This window comes from Chroicocephalus ridibundus, chromosome 7 (genome assembly GCF_963924245.1).
Source record: "Chroicocephalus ridibundus chromosome 7, bChrRid1.1, whole genome shotgun sequence".
NCBI classification, from domain to species: Eukaryota; Metazoa; Chordata; class Aves; order Charadriiformes; family Laridae; genus Chroicocephalus; species Chroicocephalus ridibundus.
The window spans coordinates 55,625,773-55,645,539 of NC_086290.1; the positions used below are offsets into that span (position 1 = coordinate 55,625,773).

The following is a 19,767-nucleotide window of genomic DNA, read 5'->3' on the forward strand; positions in this document are numbered from 1 at the left end:
GGAACACGCTCTTTTATTCATAACCTTTAGTGAAAACGTCGGGCTTGGTATTTATTGCCACAGGGCTCACTCTGTTTTTGGAATTCTCTTTGCGGAAAACCCCAGATATTTACTCCCTGTGTGCCAGCTGCTTCTGCTGCAGCGAGCCGCGAGGCACCGGTTTTACACAGATGGCTGGTGCCCAAGGGCCCGCGGCCACGTACCCCAGAGCGGGAGGCAGCGATGCACAGGCTGGGCTGAGCCAAGAGCAGCTGGTACCTCCCCCGGGGCACAGCACGTACCGGAGCCCTGCTGGGGGAGTTGGCCCCGGCGCCGGGCTCCACGGCACGCACACATCGCTGCGGCACCGAGGAAGAGTGTCAAAGACGGGCAGAACTCCAGCAGTCCTGTCCTGCGCAGTTTTGTGCCTTATGCGGAAGTGATGGTGATCCTTCCTGGCTCTGCCCGTGTCCTCAGTGTGACAGGAGTCACTAAGGAGCCGTGGGAATCACAACACTCGCAGCAGCTCTTGGCTCCCAAATTTACCCCAGACACTGGGAAGGAGCGGAAAGGAGACAGGTCTGAGCTCTGCAACCACAAACTGCTCTGGGATGTGCCACTGCAAGATGGGGAGCCACTTCCCCTTGGAAAGCAGATCCAAATCCCCGTGCAGCAGAGTCCTACCTTACATCCAAGGCATTTTCACAGCATCCCTCCTCCAGCTCACCCAGGAACACGAGAGGTGCCCGAACGCAGAGCGTTGGCTGCCAGAGCAGGAGTGCTGCCGCCAGCCCCGTACCGCGCCTGGGCCCCTCCAGCACAGACCTGCCCCACACACCCCTCTGCATCTCTTCCAAAGAGTTTATTAGAAGTAAATATTTACATCTATTGCAAATGGTTAATAGGCAACACGGGACTGAGAGCTCCCCTTGGGTAGGGAAGGGTAGCAAGGGCCAACTTCACCTCCCCACCCTCCCCAGAAGCGGAGGGCAGCCTTCCCGGCTGCAGGTGGCTCAGATGAACCGGCAGCTGGATGAAAGCCCTTTCCCCTTCCAGGACAACCCACAGCAGGCTCCTCCTCCGCCCAGGACAAGAGCTTCCCGCTCCCCCTGACACTGGCTCTGACTAGGCTGAAGGATGGATGGGAAAAGGGCTGCAATAGAAGTGAGGCAACTGCTCCTACTGCTGGGTCAAAGAGCGCTCTCCTCGCCTTTGGGGTGGGAACAGACGGTGCTGTCCCAAAGGGAAGGTCAGGAGACCATGCTGGATCACGTCCCCTGGCAGGAGGGGACAAAACTGAGCACCTTTTTGCTGTCCTGTCTTTCCCAGGAGGCTGACCAGCACAAAGGAGGGCGGAGAGGATTAGAAGGAGGATTTCTTCAGGAACGCTGCCAGCGCGTGGCACGCAGGGCATTCATTCCTCACCCCTTAGATAAACACAGGATGCAGTGCTGCTGGGGCAGGAACCAACAACAGCCCATCCCTACCCTACTGCTCCAGAAGCCAAAACCCTCATGGAAGCATCTAGTTCTGGCCTCCCTGGAGGGTCACATTCCCATCCCAAACTGTCCCTCTGCAGCAGCCCATTCCCAAATGAACCAGCGGAGCCGATGGGGTTTGTGCCTCGGCCGACTTCCATCCCAGTCTTTGCCCTGGAGCCAGTAAGGCAGCAGAATTGCTCTAGTTAACCTCTCCTCCTCTCATACAGGCTCAGACTCAGCCGGCAGCACCTAAAGTTTTTAAGAGTACACCCTCTGGGTCTTGAACACAGACCACGGGAGGAGGAGATGCCTGGCACCACGCAGCTCTGAAGGCGGCAGTTCCCAGGCCCAGCTCATGCTATCCTAGCAAGACCGTTCAGTGGTTCAGGAGTGGACGGGAAGGGTAAGTGCAGATGGCAGTAGCTATTACTGGTGTTTTCTTGTCGAGGGGCAGCTTTAACCCCTTTAACTGAAAGGGGGAGGATACCTGTGGTCCCTATTACTCTGGAGGGCAGCTCACAGTCCCCTGGGGATCAGGCACACATGGTACGGAGAGCTCCAGGCCTCTCTGCAGGGGTGACAGTGACCTACAACGCCCAGTATTTCTCCCAGCAGCAGTGGAGGTTTCTCAGTTATGGCTTTTTTCTTTTTAAAGATACAGAAAGAGGTGAGAGATGCTTTACCGAGTGCTCACTAACAAGTACACCTCCCCCCTGCATCCTCTGTTCAGAAACATCTAACTCTGCCTTTTCCGTAAGCAACGCTGCCGGCTTTCGGCTCTACTGCCAGCGCTGTGGGACAGCCACAAGCTCTTGGACGGATGTCACTACGCCAGGAGGCGTATGACGCCATTGTCCGAGCCCAGCAGGAGGTGGCATTTTGTGGGCAGGACCGCCAGGCTGGTCAGCGTACCCCGAAAATTCTCCGAGCTCAGCTTGGTCGTGCTGGTGGGCAGGGCTGAGGACTCCAGCATGGAGTAGACGCCAATCTTGTTGGCCACAGTGCCAGTGACCACTTCGTTGCCGTAGAGGTCAAACGCGTGGATGGGTTCAGATGCAGATTTGTAGTGGTGCAAAGGTTTCTGCTCCAGTTCCTTCCAGACAGTCAGGGAATGATCCGAAGAGGAGCTGATCAGCACGTTGCCTTCTGCAGCCTGCAGGAGAGGAGAAGCCAGTGAACCACCACTGCTGCAATAAAAACTCCCACCCTCATCCTGCAAATGAGATTAGCAGGTAGCTGCCAATAATCCAGCGGTCCCAGTACCATCCCTTGGGACAGTCCCAGCCATTTCCAAGCAACGGATGGTACTGAGCAGTATTAACAAGGCATCCGGGCGGACGCTGGAAGCTACAGGACTCTCTGGTAGCTGGCAACCTCCCCTAGCGCTATCCTCCAAGAGGTGTGCTGTGTCTCTTCTCAACAACATCCTGATACTCAGCACGACTCATTTATCATCTGTTACTACTGCAGTGGGTAACGAGATTATCATGCGGTCTCCCTCCCCATCAAACCAGCTGCCAAATTATTTTCCTTCTCAGGCAAAGGAATCGGGAGGCTCTCTCGCGGTCGAAAACACTGCTGAGGGTAGGAGAAGCCTGGAGCTGCTTATTAGCAGAGCTAGTGAGAGGGTAAACAACTCAGACCGCTGAACTTTGTTTAACCTGCATTTGGGTCGAGGACACTGGAGCCCCGGCGCTGCTGCCTAAGGGCGGGTAAATATGGACAAGAGTTACTCATTAGAGCGACGCTCTCCCAGGGGAGCCGAGAGCCCTGTGGAGAAAGCAACACATTCGCTTCTTCCTGGGAGATGCGTCTCCTCCCTGCCCCTGCTGCAGACCTGCTCGGCAGGGACCGACGCCTGGGAGGGCTGATCTCCCTTCAGCACAGGTTGGGCCAAGACCAGCCACCCGCAGGTCTAACCATGGGGCAGGAGAGCTTGACGAGCCTCTTGGGGACACAGCAAGGGATGGAGGAACACCCGGATTGTGCAGACAAGCCCTGCCAAGCAGCGCGTGCCAGAAGGATGCTTCAGGCAACCTCAGTGGGTCCATGAGGCCCACAAAGCAACCCCCTACCCTGACCCCAGCCGGACTTCGCACCTTGATCTGTAGGATGTCTCCCTCGTGGGCAGGCCACCCTCGCATGATGAGTCCTGTCCTGGTGTCCAGCAGCACAATGAAACCAGAGGAGAAGCCAGCCATAACGCTGCGCCCGTTCGGACTGACAGCCAAGCAGCGGATGAGCCCAGCGCTCACCCCACTGGCCAGGCGAAACTCGTGCTGCAAGAGAGAGAGTCCAGCTATTGGGGACGAAGATCAGGGGATCTGGCACTTACGAGACAAGAGACCTTGGGGTCCAGCTGGCTTTTGTGGAGTCATCACAGCTGGCTTTGGATCAGCTGTGTTCAGGTGTCCCCGCCCAGGGCAGGGGGGTCGGAACCAGATGATCTTTAAGGTCTCTTCCAACCCGAACCATTCTGTGATTCTATGATTAAGCACAGGGATGGAGGAGGGTGGCTCGCAGAGCGCCAGGCTCCCTACCTGTAATCCTGGCTTCCTGTGGTCGATGAAACGCAGCACGGAGTCTGCGCTGGCCACAGAGATGCTGTGATGGGGAGGCGGCATGGTGGTCACAGCTGTGATGGGGACTTTGCTGTCTAATTCATCAAACGTCCGGAGAAGCTTACCTGTGAAAACACAACGGAGAAGTTACAGCAGTAGATGTATGGAGAAGGTATACACAGCAAATCTCCAGTTCTGCACTGTTTTTTAGCGGGAGCCACCAAAACTCAGTATGGCCCCTCTTGTCTTTAAGGACTGGACCAGTTCACTCCAGCCAGCCCTCACCCTTTCCCTTCTTACCTGTGAACTGGTCCCAGATGTGTACGGTCCCATCACAGCTCACCACGTGCTGCGATGCCTCCAGCTGGCTCACGTAGAAAACTGACTTCTTGTGCTCGGCGTACGTGAAGCGCGGTGGCACCTCGCTGGTGCCATCCCCGTAGTTGTACAAGGGCCAAAGGCGGACAGTTTTGTCCTTGCTGCCACTAAGAAAGAAGTCCTCGCTGCTGAGCGGTGCCACGCACTTGATGGCCCCTGAATGCCCTGAGAAACTCTGCAGCTTGATCTGGTGGAAGTGGAAGCGGGGGTCGTGTTGGCTCACCCCAATCTCATACTGCCAGTAGGCCAGCCAGTTCCCACACAGCATGTGAGTGCTGCGAGGAAGGTCGTGCTTCAGGGCATTCTCCTCGCTGGATGAGCTGGGAATGAAGCCATCGGTGCCAGCACTGAGGCGAAGCAAGCCAAGACCCTCACGCTGTGTGTCCACAGGGACCTGGATGCGGTTCCCTACCAGCACGCTCCCAAAAGTACCGGAGTGACTGTCCTCGTGGTGGCTAGAGAAGGGCTCGGTCCCTCGCATATCTTGGTCTGAGCCCGCCGCACTCGGTGTTTGCTCCAGGCTAACCACCTGCAGGCTCTTGGGGTTCACGTTCTCCAGGTAGAGGCTGGCCAGCTTCTCCACCAGCGAGTGGTTGGGCACCACCGTCCGGATAACATCACCTGAAGGGAGAAAAGGTGGCTTCAAAGGAAGGGATTTCCCCATCATCATCATCCCCCACCATCACCAGAAGAAGGGTCAGCACAGGGCTGTGAAGACAATGTCCCCCACAAGCCAGCCACACGCTGCTCCCAGCCAAAGCAGCCTGAAGCCCGGTGGGCTCCCAGCCCAGCAAGCGGACCAAGCCACAGTGCAGAAGCTGTGAGTTTCCCCCAGCAGCCCTAAGCCCTCTGACTTCTCCCGAGCTCAGGTCCAGCATGCGTGCACAGAGCACGGAGCTCTCTCACAAATCCCAGGAGATGGTGGCCAAGCCGTACCTAGCAAGCAAGAGAAGGGGATGTAGGTGATGTAGGCCATCTCAGGGTTAAACACCTTCTGTAATTCCATCAGCACGGCCGGATCCAGGGCCAGCATCTTCCCATCTGAGAGGGGCACCTCCATCACCGGCACCTCACAGCTGCTCACCGACTCCGCCGTCAACCCCTGGACGAGAGAAAACAGGAAGATACACAACATCAGATGCGCTCACCACATACTTAATTACACAAATACAGCCTGGGCTGGGCACTGATGACACCAGTACTGGTGTATGCGGGTATGCCCACCACATTCCCGCAGCGGGGTACTGGGGGATGGCAGGAGGACCTCTCCCACATCACTGACCTGGTCCTGCAGCTCCTGCACCAGTGAGAACGCCCCAAAGAAGTTTCTCACTGTGTCACTCAAATGCTGCTGCACCATCTCCTGCCCAATCCGCAGGCAGATCAAGGCAATTAGGCTGATTGTCTTAACGCACAGGACAATACGGGCCTGGGCACCACTGGGGAAACTGAAGAGGACATCCGTTACCAGCTTGCCCTCCACATATCCCTTTTTTCCCCTCTGCTTCATGCTTCCTGCCTTGTCAGTGCTCTCAGAAGGCCTTGATCAGCACAAGCTCTACGTGCATGCTGCGTACCAGCACAAGGAGGCGCACACCACGGCAGGAGCAGCCCCACAACCCCAGAAGCATTAAGGTTCCCACAGAACCATTTCCAAATCCCCCATTTTGAGTTGTGCCGATCCTGGCTGAAGACACGGCAGACTACAGCACTTACCCGACGGCCGGCGAAGTGAGGAAGCCCAGCACCGGGAGCAGCACCTCCTGGCTGATCTTGGGGAGAATGTCCATGAGCGTGGTGTCCGAGAGACACACCACGATCTTCTGAGTCAGCGTCACAGCGGCCAGGAGCCCTGCCTCCTTCCGACTGTTCAGCCGGCCACCACCGGACCCGCCGCTGGGCGCAACCTGCAAAAGGAGTCCTCCAGTGCCAGGGCCACCATCTTCCCAGCAGGACACATCAAGGGTGAGCCCAGGATCCCCTGAGCTCAGCCTCAAAACCCGGCACCGTAGCGCTGGTCACAGCCCCTGGGAGAGGAACCTGAGCACCGAGTCTCAACGGCAACTCATGTCTCACACTCAAGGGATGAGCCTGAAAACTGATGGACGGTTGTCAGCACAAGAGATGAGCCTGGAGAGGATGGGGCAGGGCATCCTCAAGCTCACACGTGTCCTCTGGAGGGCATCTCCCTGCAGGATGCTCCCACAGCTGGGAAACTCAGAGGGGAGAGAGACAACTCCGGACTGGTCCAGATCATCACCAGCCTGGACACTGCAGAGCATCCTTTGCCAGCACAGGAAGAGGGGAAACCTATGACGTACAGGCGACTTAAAGCGAGAATCAGTGTCTTCATCCCATGCCATGTTGAGCCCGGACGCACAGACTGCAGAGGAACAGCCCTTGCATGAAAGATCCAATCACAAATTATGGGCAAACCTGCTGCTGACTTCTGGAAGTCGAGCTGCTCATAACTTCACGAGCAGAAGAGCACATCCTTTTTTGCTGACAAGGTACCGATGCTGGTTACAGCAATGCCAAAGAGTTAACAACATCCACAGCAACCCTGAAAGATTTCCTTCTAGATCGTCCTATTTCCTAACTCCTAGACAAATCAAACACCCAAGACAAGAGAGCCAATAGCAAAAACCACAAACAATTCCCAGTTTCCGCTATATTTCTTGTCCACCTGCCATCTTCCAGCTCATCACAGAGGCTCTTCCTCTCACAAAATATCCACTCTGCCAAATCCTGCAAGAAGGATTGGCTTTATCCTATTTGTGACCCACAAGTTTCGTCGCTTTAATATCAGGTTGCCAAATGCTGTTCACGGGGGTATTAATTCCCCCCCCCGTGCCCCCAAGCAATAAGTTAAGTAAAGCAAAGCAGAACAGCTGGAGCTATGATTGCAACTGGGTGGAGAATGATTTTGCTGAAAAATGGGATTTTTTCCCCTGAAAAATCTCCCCTTCAACACTGGAAAAATTGACAATGCCCTTTTGTTTTCTTCAAATGAACAGCTGTGGCCTCTTTTCCTCTACGTTTATACTATCAAAAAGCTATTGAAGTTTTCCATTTAAACAAGAATCCATAACCAAAGTGTTTATAACCACTAAAAAGGGAGCAATACGAAAAACAAGCCTGTTTAAAACATTCAAAGACTTTTTTTTTTTATGAAAAATTGGTTTGTTTTTCAACCAGCTGCCTTACACGCATTTTCTTCTTGCTGTTCAGCTACGAATTTTGAGCTGAAGAGTTTGTAAGTCTTGCCAGTATTTTTATACAGTTGGAAAACCTCCTTTAGTCTCTCCCCAGCTCATGCCCTATCTAGCCATACAGACCTCTAAAAAACACTCGCTCCAGCAATCCCGCAGCAGCCCAAGCTGCTCCGCCTGCCCGTTATCACAATCCCACCCTTGTGCCAGCTCCGTTTTCGGCACGCTCGCCCAGCAAAGCAAAAGAAAACCTTTTTCTCTGGCTTCCGCGCGTGCCAGCAAAGGGTCTGGAGAGGGAAAGCCCGCAACTGAAAGGGGGAAGGAGGGGATGCAGCAGCCCAATGCAGATCCGCGGTGGCCGAGGCTTGCTAAAGAGCAAAGCCCACGTACGCAGCCGTGCGCCTCTCTGGGAGAGATCCAGAGCTTCTGGCTGGGGGTGAAAGTGTCTCTTCTGGCTGCATCAGCACAGCCCTGCCCGGCCAACACAGCAAGAGCTGCTCAGCCCACACTGGCCCAGATGGAGCTCAACCGAGCACAAATTTTTACGCAGGAGGCTGCTGGCAAGCCTGGACTATTTTCTGTGCCACCTCCTTTTGCGCCTGCACACAGCTCTCGCCCCAACGCGTGCGAGAAGAGGAGAAAAGGCAATACTAACCAGGTAGCTGATGTAGGGCAGGTACTGGTAGGTGAGGACGGGCTCTCCGTACAGGTACGCCACATGGACGAGACAGGCCAGCACTGGCTTGGACACCTGATCTCCCAGCACCGGCCGTTTTTGGTAGATATTTCCTGTACTCAGGGGACTGTTCTCATCGTTGGTTGGTACAAACTGCTGCCTGGTGGGGCCTGCCCAGAGACAACATCATGAGCCGAAGGAGCAGGCTACACCCGGGCCACCAGGCACCCCAGCAGACCGGTTTGGGACCCTGGGGTCCCAGGAGCAGACATTACCGATGTAGCAGGAGGTGAGCAGACGGAGCAGGGTCCTGGCGATGAAGCGGGACGTGACGGTAGGGCCCAGCTTGGCTGAGAGCCACCTCACCATCTTACAGGCTGTGTCTGCAAAACAAAAACAGTCGCAAGGACAAAGCCCGGCACGGCGCAGATTAGCTATCACCCGGCTGCTCCCCGCAGGCAGCTCCCTGGGTCTCAGATCCACAGGCTTCAGCGGAGACCTGGCCTTTTACACTGGTTTCATCACTGTTCCCAAGCTGGGACCACAGACACCCCCAAATCTGGACCCACTTCTTCCCAGGCTCTCCCCTTCTCCCACTCACTGCTTTTTTTTTAGAGAACAAGTCTTATGAGGAGCGGCTGAAGGAGCTGGGGGTGTTCAACCTGGAGAAAAGGGGGCTGAGGGGAGACCTTCTCGCTCTCTGCCTGAAAGGAGGGTGTAGAGAGGTGGGGGTTGCTCTCTTCTCCCAGTTAACAGGCGATAGGATGAGACCAAACGGCCTCAAGTTGCGCCAGAGGAGCTTTAGGATGGATATTAGGAAAAATTTCTACACCGAAAGGGTTGTCAAGCATTGGAAGAGGCTGCCCGGGGGAGCGGTGGAATCGCCATCCCTGGAGGGATTTAACAGACGGGCAGACGTGGTGCTGAGGGACACGGGGTAGTGATGGGGTTTGTCAGTTAGGTCGATGGTTGGACTCGATGATCTGAAAGGTCCCTTCCAACCTCGACGGTTCTGTGATTCTATGATTTACTGGGTTTGCCACGCTCAGCAGAAAGGCTCAACGCTAGCAGGGTCTTACCCAACAGAATTGTCTGCTCTTTGTCATCCGAGTGATCCGGCAGCTCCTCTCCCTCTCCATCCTCTGGCTCGCTGCTGTCATCAGCCAGGGTGACATCCACGGAGGCACCAGCATCCACGGCCACCGTCAGCTCCGCATCAACCGTGGCATCATCGTGCTCCTCTTCATCATGCTCCTCTTCCTCCTCCTCCGAGTCCTCGCTCTGTTTCAAGTCCTGGCTGCTGTCCATCGACTTCAGGCTGCTCTTGTCCTTCTGGGAATCCCCGTCCGCAGGTCTGTCCTCTCCCAGGGACACCTCGCTGGCGCTGCTCTTGTCACTCAGCCGCCCAAGGCTGAGCGATTCCTGCTCCTGAGGCTGAAGAGTCTCCCCGACATAGAGGCCGCTCTGGAAGTCCTCGCCCTCGGGCAGGTAGGCTTGGTCATGGAAGCTGACACCAGAGGTGTAGTCGAGGAGATCGAGTGCAGCGGAGCCATGCTCTACATCCATTTTGATCTCCTCCCCAAACACGCACGACACCGGGCTTTCCCCTCCACTTTCATCATCTTCAGCCGTGCCGAGGAGGGCTTTGCTCTCCTCCCGTGAATTCTCGATGCCAACGAGAATCTGCAGGATGTGCGGCAGCAGGTTCAGGAGGAAGGACTGCAGCCCCAGGCGCACTATCAGCTGGGCGACAAAGCAGTCTGTGTAGAGGTAGAACCTGCCGTGGCGGTAGCAGGGGGTCTCATATGCTCCAATCAACGGCTTGAGCAAGTATTTATTGGCATTCTTCGGACCTAGGGATTTAGCTATAGGTTCAAAGAGATACCACGCTGCGTAGACAGCAGTATTCTCCTCGGACATCAGAGACAAGATGAAGGGCAGCAGAATCTCCAAGCCTTCAGGAGTGATTTCAGAAAGGATCCCCTCCAGCTGCTGCCACAGCTGGAAAACAAGTTCCCGGCCCTGACCTTCATCCTCTATCTTCTTTGCCTGATAGGTGAAAATGAATTTGTGGAGGGCTGGGAAGTACGTGGGGAAGGGGACAATAGAGCTGTAGGGACTGAGGAGCTGTGTGGGACAGGGTGGGGGGAGGCCCTGGGAGACGGGTTTGTATTCAAACAACTGCACCATGCCCTTGCCCAGCTTGGTCTTCAGGAGCTTCTCCACCGGCACACTCAGCTGCAGCAGGACGTGCAGCACGTGCTGGAGTGGGGCCGGGATCTCCTTGGGGTGGTAGCGACACAGATTACGCACCATCAGGAACCGCTCCAACAGGGATGCGTCAGGCTTCGAAGGACGAATCCTTGGTGCAAATATAATCTCAGCTACCAGAATGCCCAAAGCTTGCATGTCCCTCTGGAAGAGGTCCGAGAGACCCAGGGGTGGCTCTTCCCACGGCTGCTCCATTAGCTGCATCTCAGTGCTTAAGCCTTTAACCAAGAAATTGTCCAGTTTCTCCAGTTCTTCCAGGGCCTGGAGCGGATTGAAGCCTTCAGGAAGCGTGATCTTCATGTCAACCTGATCCACAGCACCTGTCTTGCTCCGACGGTGAGGTCGGACACCTGAGGTTTTGCCTTCAGTGGCATAAGCAGGGAGGGTGGAGGGCTGTGCTGAAGGCACAGTGGCACAGGGCTGATCAGCAGCTCTACTAGTTGCAGAAATCGAATCCAGGGCTTCCATGCCTTGCTCTAATTCATCCTCACCAGCGACGGGTTTCTCCCCAGACCAGGTGGTTTCACTAGGAGTAGCCTCCAGGACCAGCCCATTAACCGCATCTGTCACCTGGCCTTGGATGTCCTCCAAAAACACAGTCTCCCTGATGTTCTGGAGAAGGGGCCGGGCAATGGCTGGAGCTTCAGCAGGCGTGTAGGCAGGTCCCACCATGCGCCTGGGATGCGGCTGGTCAAAAAGTTGCACGACCCCGTACGTCGTCAGATGCGTGTGGTTGTCTACTAGATGGAGGCAGACGTTCTTCTCCTTGACAGCATCCTTCCCCAGCAGCTTGTACCCAAAAGTGAGATCAATCCAGTGGTGGAGGTCCTGAGAAACTTCCCGGCTCTCAAGCAGCATGCGGTGGACTTTGATGAACTCCTCGTAGGAGCTACACCAAGATGGCACGTCCAGGTCGGGCATGTCTGGATGGATGGATCGGAAGATGGAGGGGTCCGTATAAAACTCTGGGATGCACTCATCTGGGGTCCAGCTCTGCATGCGCTCCATGCTGGCTGGGTACTCGTTGGGCTCCCACTGGGACCTCACGTGGCAGCACAGCACTGCCTTGGGTGTCCTCCGAGCTGTGTACACATAGTAGGTGATATCCGAAAGGACATCGGAGATGTGATGGGGGACGTGGAGCTGCTCCCCGCTTGACCCACCAGCAACAAACGCCTGCTTGGTCATCTCATAGGTGAAGTCCAGCTGCTTGTCTCCCTTGTTGAGTCGGAACTTGGATTTTCTTAGGTCCCTGAACTTGCCGTTTTTGGTAGTGAAGTCCACCACCCATGGAAGAACTGGGTGATAATTGGGGTCTCCCATTCTCCTCCCAGCCAAACTGTTTAGACGCATAAGGTAGTCAAAGTTGCTGACCTGCCCATGTACCCACTGTAACACCAGGTCTCGGAGGTCCTTCTGGCAGGCGGTGCACCTCGCCTCCTGCCCTCGCACACCAGCGCTGTTTTGCTCGCTCGTTTGTTCCAGACCAGCCTCCAGATTCACTTCCTCTTCCTTCGGTCCCTCGTACTCTCTGAAGTTCACACGGAGCCGGCTGCACAGCTTCTCGTCCACAGCCACATCCCGAAGGGAAAAGGCGCCGCAAGCCAGACCCGCCTGGTGACAAGCCTTCATGGCCTGGAGCACGTGGAAGAGGAGGAAGAGGATTTTGGCATGGCTATTGGTGAGCTTGGCTGGGCTGAAAGTCACGATGTCATGCAAACAGTACTGCACGTAGGGGTAGACGACGTACAGCATGGTGGCCGACTCCAGCAGAGCTTCGGCATGCAGCACGTTGGGGCAGGAGGGCACCCCCTTGGTGGCCGCCACGTTCTCCTTGGCAGGGGAAGCACCGGGCGCGCTCTTGCCCACCTGAAGGACAGGGCAACCGTAAGCCTTCTGCAGGGCAGCCCGCAGCGCATCCAGGGCCGGCACGGTGGGCGGCATATCGGCATGGCGGTACGGCCGCACGTAGAGGCAGTGAGCCCGACCCCACAGGTTTCGGTAATTCTGGGAGGCGACGCTCTGCATGAAGCCGTGCAGGGTCTCCACGCTGCCGTTACGCTGGTCGGAGGCGGGGGGCTGCAACCGCAGGGGGTACGCCAGCCGCTCCTTCCGCAGCCCGTGGATCTCCACCCGCGTCCAGCCCGCCGGCAGCTTCTGCACGGAGTGCTGCAGGAACGTCCTCACCTCCACCTCGCTCAGCCCCTCCGGCCGCGGGCACAGGCCGGGCAGCACCCGGCGCTCTTTGAGGCTCGCCAGCCATTTCACCGGGACGAAGGCGGTAACGTGGGTCCCCTCGGCAGCGGCGGCCAGCTGCCGGCGGTCGATGTTCAGGTCCTTCTCCACGCTCTGGAGGAAGCCGTCCATATTGGCTCCTGCTGGGAGAAAGAGGGCCCAGAGAGGCTGTGAGCGAGCGGAGGAACATGGCCACGTCCCAGCCCTCCCCTCGGGAGCCCCAGTCCTCCCCCGCCGAGCAGGCGCCGTGCAGCAACTCTCACTTCCCCATTACTACCCAGGGGAAAAAAAAGCTGGTTTTAGGAGCTGGCTCAAAAGACACTATATCAGGGAGGGGTGGGGGTTTAAAAGGGACCAGCTCTGGCTCGGGGGGACAAGATGGGACCCCCACAGCCAAGGAGGGGGACACGGTGGGACATCCACAGCCCCAGGGCCAGGGAGGGGGATACGATGGGACCCACACAGCCACAGGGTTGGGGAAGGGGACACGATGGGACCTCTGCAGGCCCAGGGGGGACACAGTGGGACCTCTGCAGCACCAGAGACGGGGAGGGAGGACATAATGGGACTGGTGGGGGGACACGATGGGACCTCCACAGCCCCAGGGCTGGTGGGGGGGACATGATGGGAACTCCGCAGCCCCAGGGCCAGGGAAGGGGACATGATGGGACGAGTAGGGGAGGCATGATGGGACCTGCACAGCCACAGGGTTGGGGAAGGGGACTTGATGGGACCTCTGCACGCTCAGGGACAGTGCGGGGGACACAATGGCACCCCCATAGCCAAGGAAGGGGACGTGATGGGAAATCTGCAGCCCTAGGGCTGGCGGGGGGGACACAGCGGTACCTCTGCAGCTGGTGAGGGTACGTGATGGGACCTCCCCAGCCCCGGTGCTGCGGGAGGAGACACGATGGCACCTCTGCAGGCCCAGGGACAGCGGGGGGACACAATGGCACCTCCACGGCCAGGGAGGGGGACATGATGGCACCTCTGCAGGCGGTGGGGGGACACGATGTCACCTACAGAGCCCCCACGATGGGTAAGGGGGCATGACGGGCCCTCTGCATCCCCGGTACCGGGGGAGGGGACACGATGGGACCTCTGCAATCCCAGGGCCAGGAAGGGGGGACACGACGGCACTGCCGCAGCCCCGGGGGGTGACGCGGGAGGATGCCCATCAGCAAGGAGCACGTCCCCGGCACCAGGCAGGTGAGGCAGCCCCGGGCACCGGACCCCAGCCCCAGGGGGCCCTCGCTATCGGGGCTGGGGGGGGGGGGGGGGGGGCAGAGCCGGGCTGAGCCCCACAAGCCCGAGGACTCGTCCCGGGGGGTCCTCGCCCCCCCACCCCGGGTTGGGGGGAGGGAGGGGGGGGGGGTGTCCCCCCCTCCCCGCCCCGGTGTCCCCGCGGCCCGGCGTTACCTGGCGGCGGCGGCGGGCTCAGCCGCGGCGGGCGGCGGCCCCGGCCATGTTGGTCAGGTGACAGCGGTCACATGCGGCCGCCGCGCCGCCATGTGCCCGGCGGGAGGGAGGGAGGCGGGGGGGGGACGAGGGGACACACACACCCCTCCGAGCCCCGGTGGCCCCGGGGCGGGGACCGGGCTCCCTCCAGCGGCCGCGGGGGCGGGGAGGGGGGGGGAGTGCGGGTTGCGCAAGGCCGGGGCGCGGTGCCTATACATGGGCAGGCGGCGGGGCATGACGCGGCGGCGCCGGCTGAGGTCACGGTGACGTCAAAGGCGCTCGGCGCTGTCAGCTGGAATCGGGCGAGCCGAGCTGACGAGGCAGCCGGCCTTAAAAGGGGGTCGCCGCCGCGGCGGGAGGCGGCAGGTGGACCCCACCGGCGGCCAGGTGAGTGCCGGGCCGGGGGAAGCGGGGCCAGGCCGCCCCCTCACTCCGCCCCGGGGTTCTCCCCTCCACGGGGCTCTGCCCGGTCACCGTGAACCGGGACGAGTCCCGCAGCCGCCGCCGGGGCTCTACCGCCGTGCGCGGCTCTGCCCGGTCACCCTCCTGCGGCCGGACCTTCCCTCTGCGCCCCGGCCCCAAGCGGCCCCTTTAAGAACGCAAAGAAGGGAAGGGGGAGCTCCCGCCGGGCAGCGCCGCGCGTGGGAGTCACGTGGGCGGGACGTGGAGGCAGCCCATTGGCCCCCCCCGCCCCCGGCTCGCTGCAATCAGCTGTTACTGGGGCGAAGGGCAGGAAACGGCCTTAAAGAGGCAACGCCGACGACGACCCGCGGGTCCACCACGCTCCGAGCTCGCCCCGCAGCTGCCCACGGGGTCCGGGGTGGGAGCGGGAGCGCCGCGGCTGCCGCGAGCAGCCGCGGCGCTCCCGCTCCCACCCCGGGCCCCTCCGGTTCTCCCCGGTGGGGTGCGCGGCCCCTTTAAAGAAGTTGTCCAGTCATCGCGCGGGCGCTGCCAAGTCATCGGGGTCAGCCGAGTTCCCGCGGCCCCGCCCCCCCCGTCGCCCGCCGATTGGTCGGCGGCGGCCGGAGCTCTCACTTCTGATTGGGCCGCCGACTTCGAGCAACTTCTGGGAATCGGGTGGGGGGGGACTCTGTGTGTGTGTGTGTGTCCCTCCACAACCCCCCCCGCCCCCCCAGCCGGGGAAAAAAGGCGCCGCCCGAAAGGTGGGAAGGGGCGGACGGGGGAGGCCCCACCGAGGAGGGGCCGGGCCCTTTAAGAGCTCCCCCCCCCACCGCCTCCTTCTTCACCCGCTGGAAAATGCCAACTCACAGCACGCGGGGCATGCCGGGAGCGCCGCGCTGCACTACACTTCCCGGCATGCCCCGCGGCGGGGCGGGGCCCCCCGCCGTTTCCTAGGCAACCGCCGGTTGGCCGTGGGGAGAGCCCAGCGCCGTCGGCGGGGTGGGCGGGGCGAGAGCGCCCGCTTTGCTTTCCCATTGGTTGGGCGGCGGGCCGTGCTGGGCGGCTATTGGCGGGAGGGAGCGGCAATCGCGCCGGGGGGGCGGGAGCGGCGGGGGCGGGGCGTGTGCCGCCCGTGCCGGCAGGCGATTGGTCGGGGGTGGGGCCGGTGGGTGGCTGCGTCATGACTCCGCCAGCTGATCCGAGACGGGAGCCGGCGCGCGCGGCGGCGGGGGGAGGCGGCGGCGGCGGCACCGGGCCGGGCCGGGCCGGGCCGGGCCGGGGCGATGGCGTCGGGCCGCGCCGCGCAGGTGGGTCCGGGCGGCCGCGCTGGGGCGGGCGTTAAGGGCAGCCGGTGGCCGCCGGTTCGCCGGGGGTCGAGGGGCCCGGCAGCCCCGCCGCGCCCGGTAGTCCCACCGGGGAAAGGTCACCTTTCCCCCGGGTAGGGTGGTGGCGGTGGAAGGAGGGGCTCGGGTCAGCGCGACCCCTCCGGGGCGCCGCGGGCGCCGCCTGGGCCCGGTGGCCTCGCCCCCGGTGGCGGCGGGGCGGGGTGTGGGGGGGGCGGGGGTTGGGAGCGGGACCGGGGCGCGGTCCCCGCTCCGGGGGGTGCCGGTGGGGCGGGCGGGGCCGCGGCCGGGGCCACCCCGCGACGGGCGGTGGCCACCCCGGGGGTGACCTTCACTCCGGGACCGGGCGGGGCAGACTTTGACCCGGGGCCGCTCCCCGCCGTGATCACGGACTGGAGCATCCCGGGCAGCGGAGCGGGCGGGAGGCCGGCGGGGTACCCCGCGGGGGACCGGAGGGACCGGCTTTACCGTGGAGCGGCGGCGGGGAGCTGTCTCCGTTAGCGGGGGGAGGGGGAATTGGTTTTACCCAGAGGGGGACGGGGGGGAGGGAGGGATGACCCGGTTAAACCGGGAGGGGGGCACCGGTTGCGGGTTTTATTAGCGGGTCGAGCTCCCACTGGGGCCCTCCCCGGTGTCGGTAACGTCTGTCGGTGCCGAGAAGGGGTGGAGGGGATCTCCCGTTACCGGCGGGGTCCCCCCCTCGTCAGCCCCCGGTACTGGCAAGGGCCCCCGGTGCCGGCGGAGCCGGGGTGCTGATTCACGGGCCAGCGGGGGTGGAGCAGGGCCGGGACCCGCTCGCTGGAATCCGGACCAGATGTACCCGGCACGCCAGGAATGCTCGGCATCCCCGCCAGGCCCCGCCGCCGCTGCGCCCCGCCGCCACCGGCCCCGCAACCGGGAGCCACCCCGCAGCCTCCCGCCCCGACACCCACCGGGACCCCGGCCTTCCCCCGCCACCCGCGAAGGTTCGGGGCCAGCCGGGATCCCGAGTGCCTTGGGGGTGACGCTGGCAGGAGGGATGCTGCGGGGCAGATGGTGTGGTGGCCGGCTGGGGGGGGGTCTCCTGGGGCCATCTGTCCCCCCCAGCAGGGCTGGACGCCCGGGGCTTTCCCAGAAGTCAATCCCCGCAGCCAAAACGCTGGGCAGTGCGGAAAAGGGGGTTTTTTTCCCGGGTGGAACGGGCAGCAGTGGGGTCCCACACCAGGCCCCCGGGGTTGGCGTCCTCATCCTCTGACAAAATAACACGGAAAAAAGGCTGCGCTCCCCAAAATTCCCCCGGCGCGGGCTTGGCAGCAGCCGCCTGACAAAGTGTCTTCCCCGGCGGCAGCTGGCCCCCGGCCAGGTGGGACCCTGCCAGCGCGGATGCCCGAGGTGAGTGGGGAATGCCTTAACCCCTACCTGCAGCGGCCTCCCTGCTGCGGCCACCGGTCCCTGCCGGAGCAGGCTGGTTTATCTCTTATTTTTCCGGCAGAAACGGCCTTGATTTCCCTGCCCCGTCACTCGCGGTTTAGGGCCGGCTGCAGGTGCCAGAGCCGATGCACCATCTGCTTTGGGAGAGAGGAGGGATGGGTAGAGGCGAGGTCGGAGCTGCCTCTGGATCCCCTGCGACAGAGGGGTGATCCTGTGGGATCTCAGCCCTCGGGGGGAAGGACGAGGCGGTGGATCAGGGCTTAGTGCTGGGGTGGGGGAGAGGAGCAGCTCTGCCGCCGGGGGTGGCAGCTGTGGGTGACGGCTCGGCTCGGCACGATTCCATCCTGTCTCTGATGTGTGTGTTCCCTTCCCAGGTGCTGCTCCGCCGCCCCGCTCCTGGCTAACCAGCACCAGTTCTTCAGTGGCAAGCTTTATGTCCTTCTCTAGTAGCTAAAGCTGCCAGTTGAAGAACTGTTGAATGTAGCCACTCTCTTCTCGTCACCGGGACCTTTGGATCTCAGCCGGAGCCGTGCCCCGAGCGACCGGGAGGAGCCATTCTGCAGCAGCCTGTGGATTTGAGGGCTGAGGATGAGCCTGACCGGGATGAAGAAATCTCCTCGCCGCCTCCAGACAGAGCTATGGCTGGGGGATTGCCTGGCAGCCCTGCCAGCGGGGCTGTCGAGCGGGGTCGTTGCCCGCCCTGCTGGTAGGGTGGCATTTAGCTGAAAGACTGAAAGAGGCATTAAACTTTCTGTTTTGCTCAACAGTTGAGTTTTAGGAAGTTTGTTGCCTGTGGGGTGCCCGGATCTGCCTGATGGGAGGATGGTGGGTGCTGGGGAGGGGGTGTAGAGTCAGAGCTCGGTCCCTGGCTGATGCTGCATCAGTCCGTGGGTGGAGGGTTGGTTGTTCAAGTCCCCTTGGTTTGAGCAAAAGAGGTGACCCGAGGTGGGGTGTAGCTCGCAGGACTGACCTGCTGCTGAGCTCAGGAGCAGGATTAGTCCTGCAACACGCTGGGCGGTGGGATGGAGCCGCAGGAGAGGGCTGTCTCCGCACCCACGCTGCCCTGGTGCTGGTTGGGTGCGGTGGGGCTGGGCTGCTGGGAGCGGGTGACTCAGGGCCGAGTCACGCATGGATCCAGACGTCTGTTCCAGAAATCACTGTCCTGCAAGGCCAGGCAGCCCCGCCTGTGGCCAGCCCTGGGGCAGCACCAGGATTCCAGGTATTTGGAGCCAGCAGCGCTGAGAGGGGCCCAGGTGAACCTTGCCGGGCTCCTCCATGGTCCAGGCTCTGCCTGGCTGTTGGACAGAAGCAGAAGATGGCCCCAAAGGGGACTTGGAAGCTGCTCTCCAGGGATGGAGACCCCCCCGGCCTTGCACTGGGCGAGAGGGGAGCTGTATGGCTCCCCTATGGCTCGGGGCAGGGTGAAATGTCTCTGTGTGGACCCAGCGAGGGCTCCTGGGAGCCTCTGCACCCATGGAGCTGCCTTTCCCATGGGGCATGGGGCTGCTGGGACCACCGGCTCCCAGGTTGCCTTGGCCTTGGGAAGCAAAGGAGTGTCTGGGTGCTGCTGCTCGGGGCCTGCCAGAAAGATCACAGCTCATTCCAGCTCCGAGGGCGGGCAGGGAGGAATGGCCCTGTGCTGAAATAAGTCTGCACAGTTTCAACTAAATCTGCGCCTCTCCAGGCTCCAGCCATCCAAGGCATGCGACCAAATTTTAGCTGCTACCAAATTTTGGCACCTAGTGATGTGCAGGAAGGGGCCTGGTGTTCATTAAGGGGCAGAAGTGGAGCAAATCTGTTGTCCTGGGGGGTCCTTCCCTCTTACATAAAGCTGCTCTGCTTGCTGGGTGCTTGCTGACGGCTGCAAGGAGCTGAGTTTCTTTGGGGTTGCCATCCCCCAGAGGGAGCGGGGCTGCTGAACCGCCTCGGATCGCTCTCCGAGCAGAAAGGACCATGGATGAACACCTCCAGCTTGAGGCCAAGCCTGTCTCTTCCACCGCAGCTGCCCTGCTGCGAGTCCATACAAAATCGCTGGCGCTTGCTCGGTGCTCAACAAGTCCTGGAGCGCATCGAGAGGGCAAAAACTCCTGGGGGGGTGTGTGAGTGTGCAGGATGCTCGAAGGCAAGGAGGAGCAGCTCCTGGGCCGTGCTCCCCCCTCCCGTGCGTCGCAGCGCGGTGCTGTCGATGCTTGATATGGAGGGGAGCTGTGTGCTCTGGCCACCAGCGCCTCCGCCCTTGCGTGCCTCAGCGTACGGGTAATGCTTACGTTTGCTGCTTCCTCCTGCCGTCGCGAAGGACTGACCCGCTTTGCTGAAAACCAGCTCTTTTCCTGGTAAGATGTGGCTATTTCAGGGCAGAGG

The 19,767-nt window shown here is 60.9% G+C and overlaps 1 protein-coding gene and 1 long non-coding RNA gene across 3 annotated transcripts; one reads left to right on the plus strand and one right to left on the minus strand.

Annotated features, from left to right (window-relative positions):
• Window positions 1-522: 522 nt before the first annotated feature.
• WDR81 (WD repeat domain 81) lies at window positions 523-14,632 on the minus strand. Of its 2 annotated transcripts, none has more exons than XM_063340549.1 (11): window positions 14,213-14,632; window positions 9,367-12,933; window positions 8,563-8,670; window positions 8,267-8,457; window positions 6,116-6,306; window positions 5,682-5,847; window positions 5,336-5,501; window positions 4,322-5,020; window positions 4,001-4,146; window positions 3,560-3,739; window positions 523-2,613 (listed from the first exon to the last, which is right to left on the minus strand). In XM_063340549.1, exons 2-11 carry the CDS (start codon window positions 12,923-12,925, stop codon window positions 2,287-2,289), a joined length of 5,733 nt encoding a protein of 1,910 aa, XP_063196619.1. In that variant the 5' UTR covers window positions 12,926-12,933; window positions 14,213-14,632; the 3' UTR covers window positions 523-2,286. The 2 variants fall into 2 exon arrangements, with proteins under 2 accessions (XP_063196619.1, XP_063196618.1); XM_063340548.1 differs by having other exon boundaries at window positions 9,367-12,936.
• A 1,248-nt stretch (window positions 14,633-15,880) lies between these two features.
• Window positions 15,881-18,170, plus strand: LOC134518178 (uncharacterized). The gene is made up of 2 exons (XR_010071891.1): window positions 15,881-15,960; window positions 17,781-18,170. It is a non-coding gene; the product is annotated as an uncharacterized LOC134518178 (long non-coding RNA).
• Window positions 18,171-19,767: the final 1,597 nt, after the last annotated feature.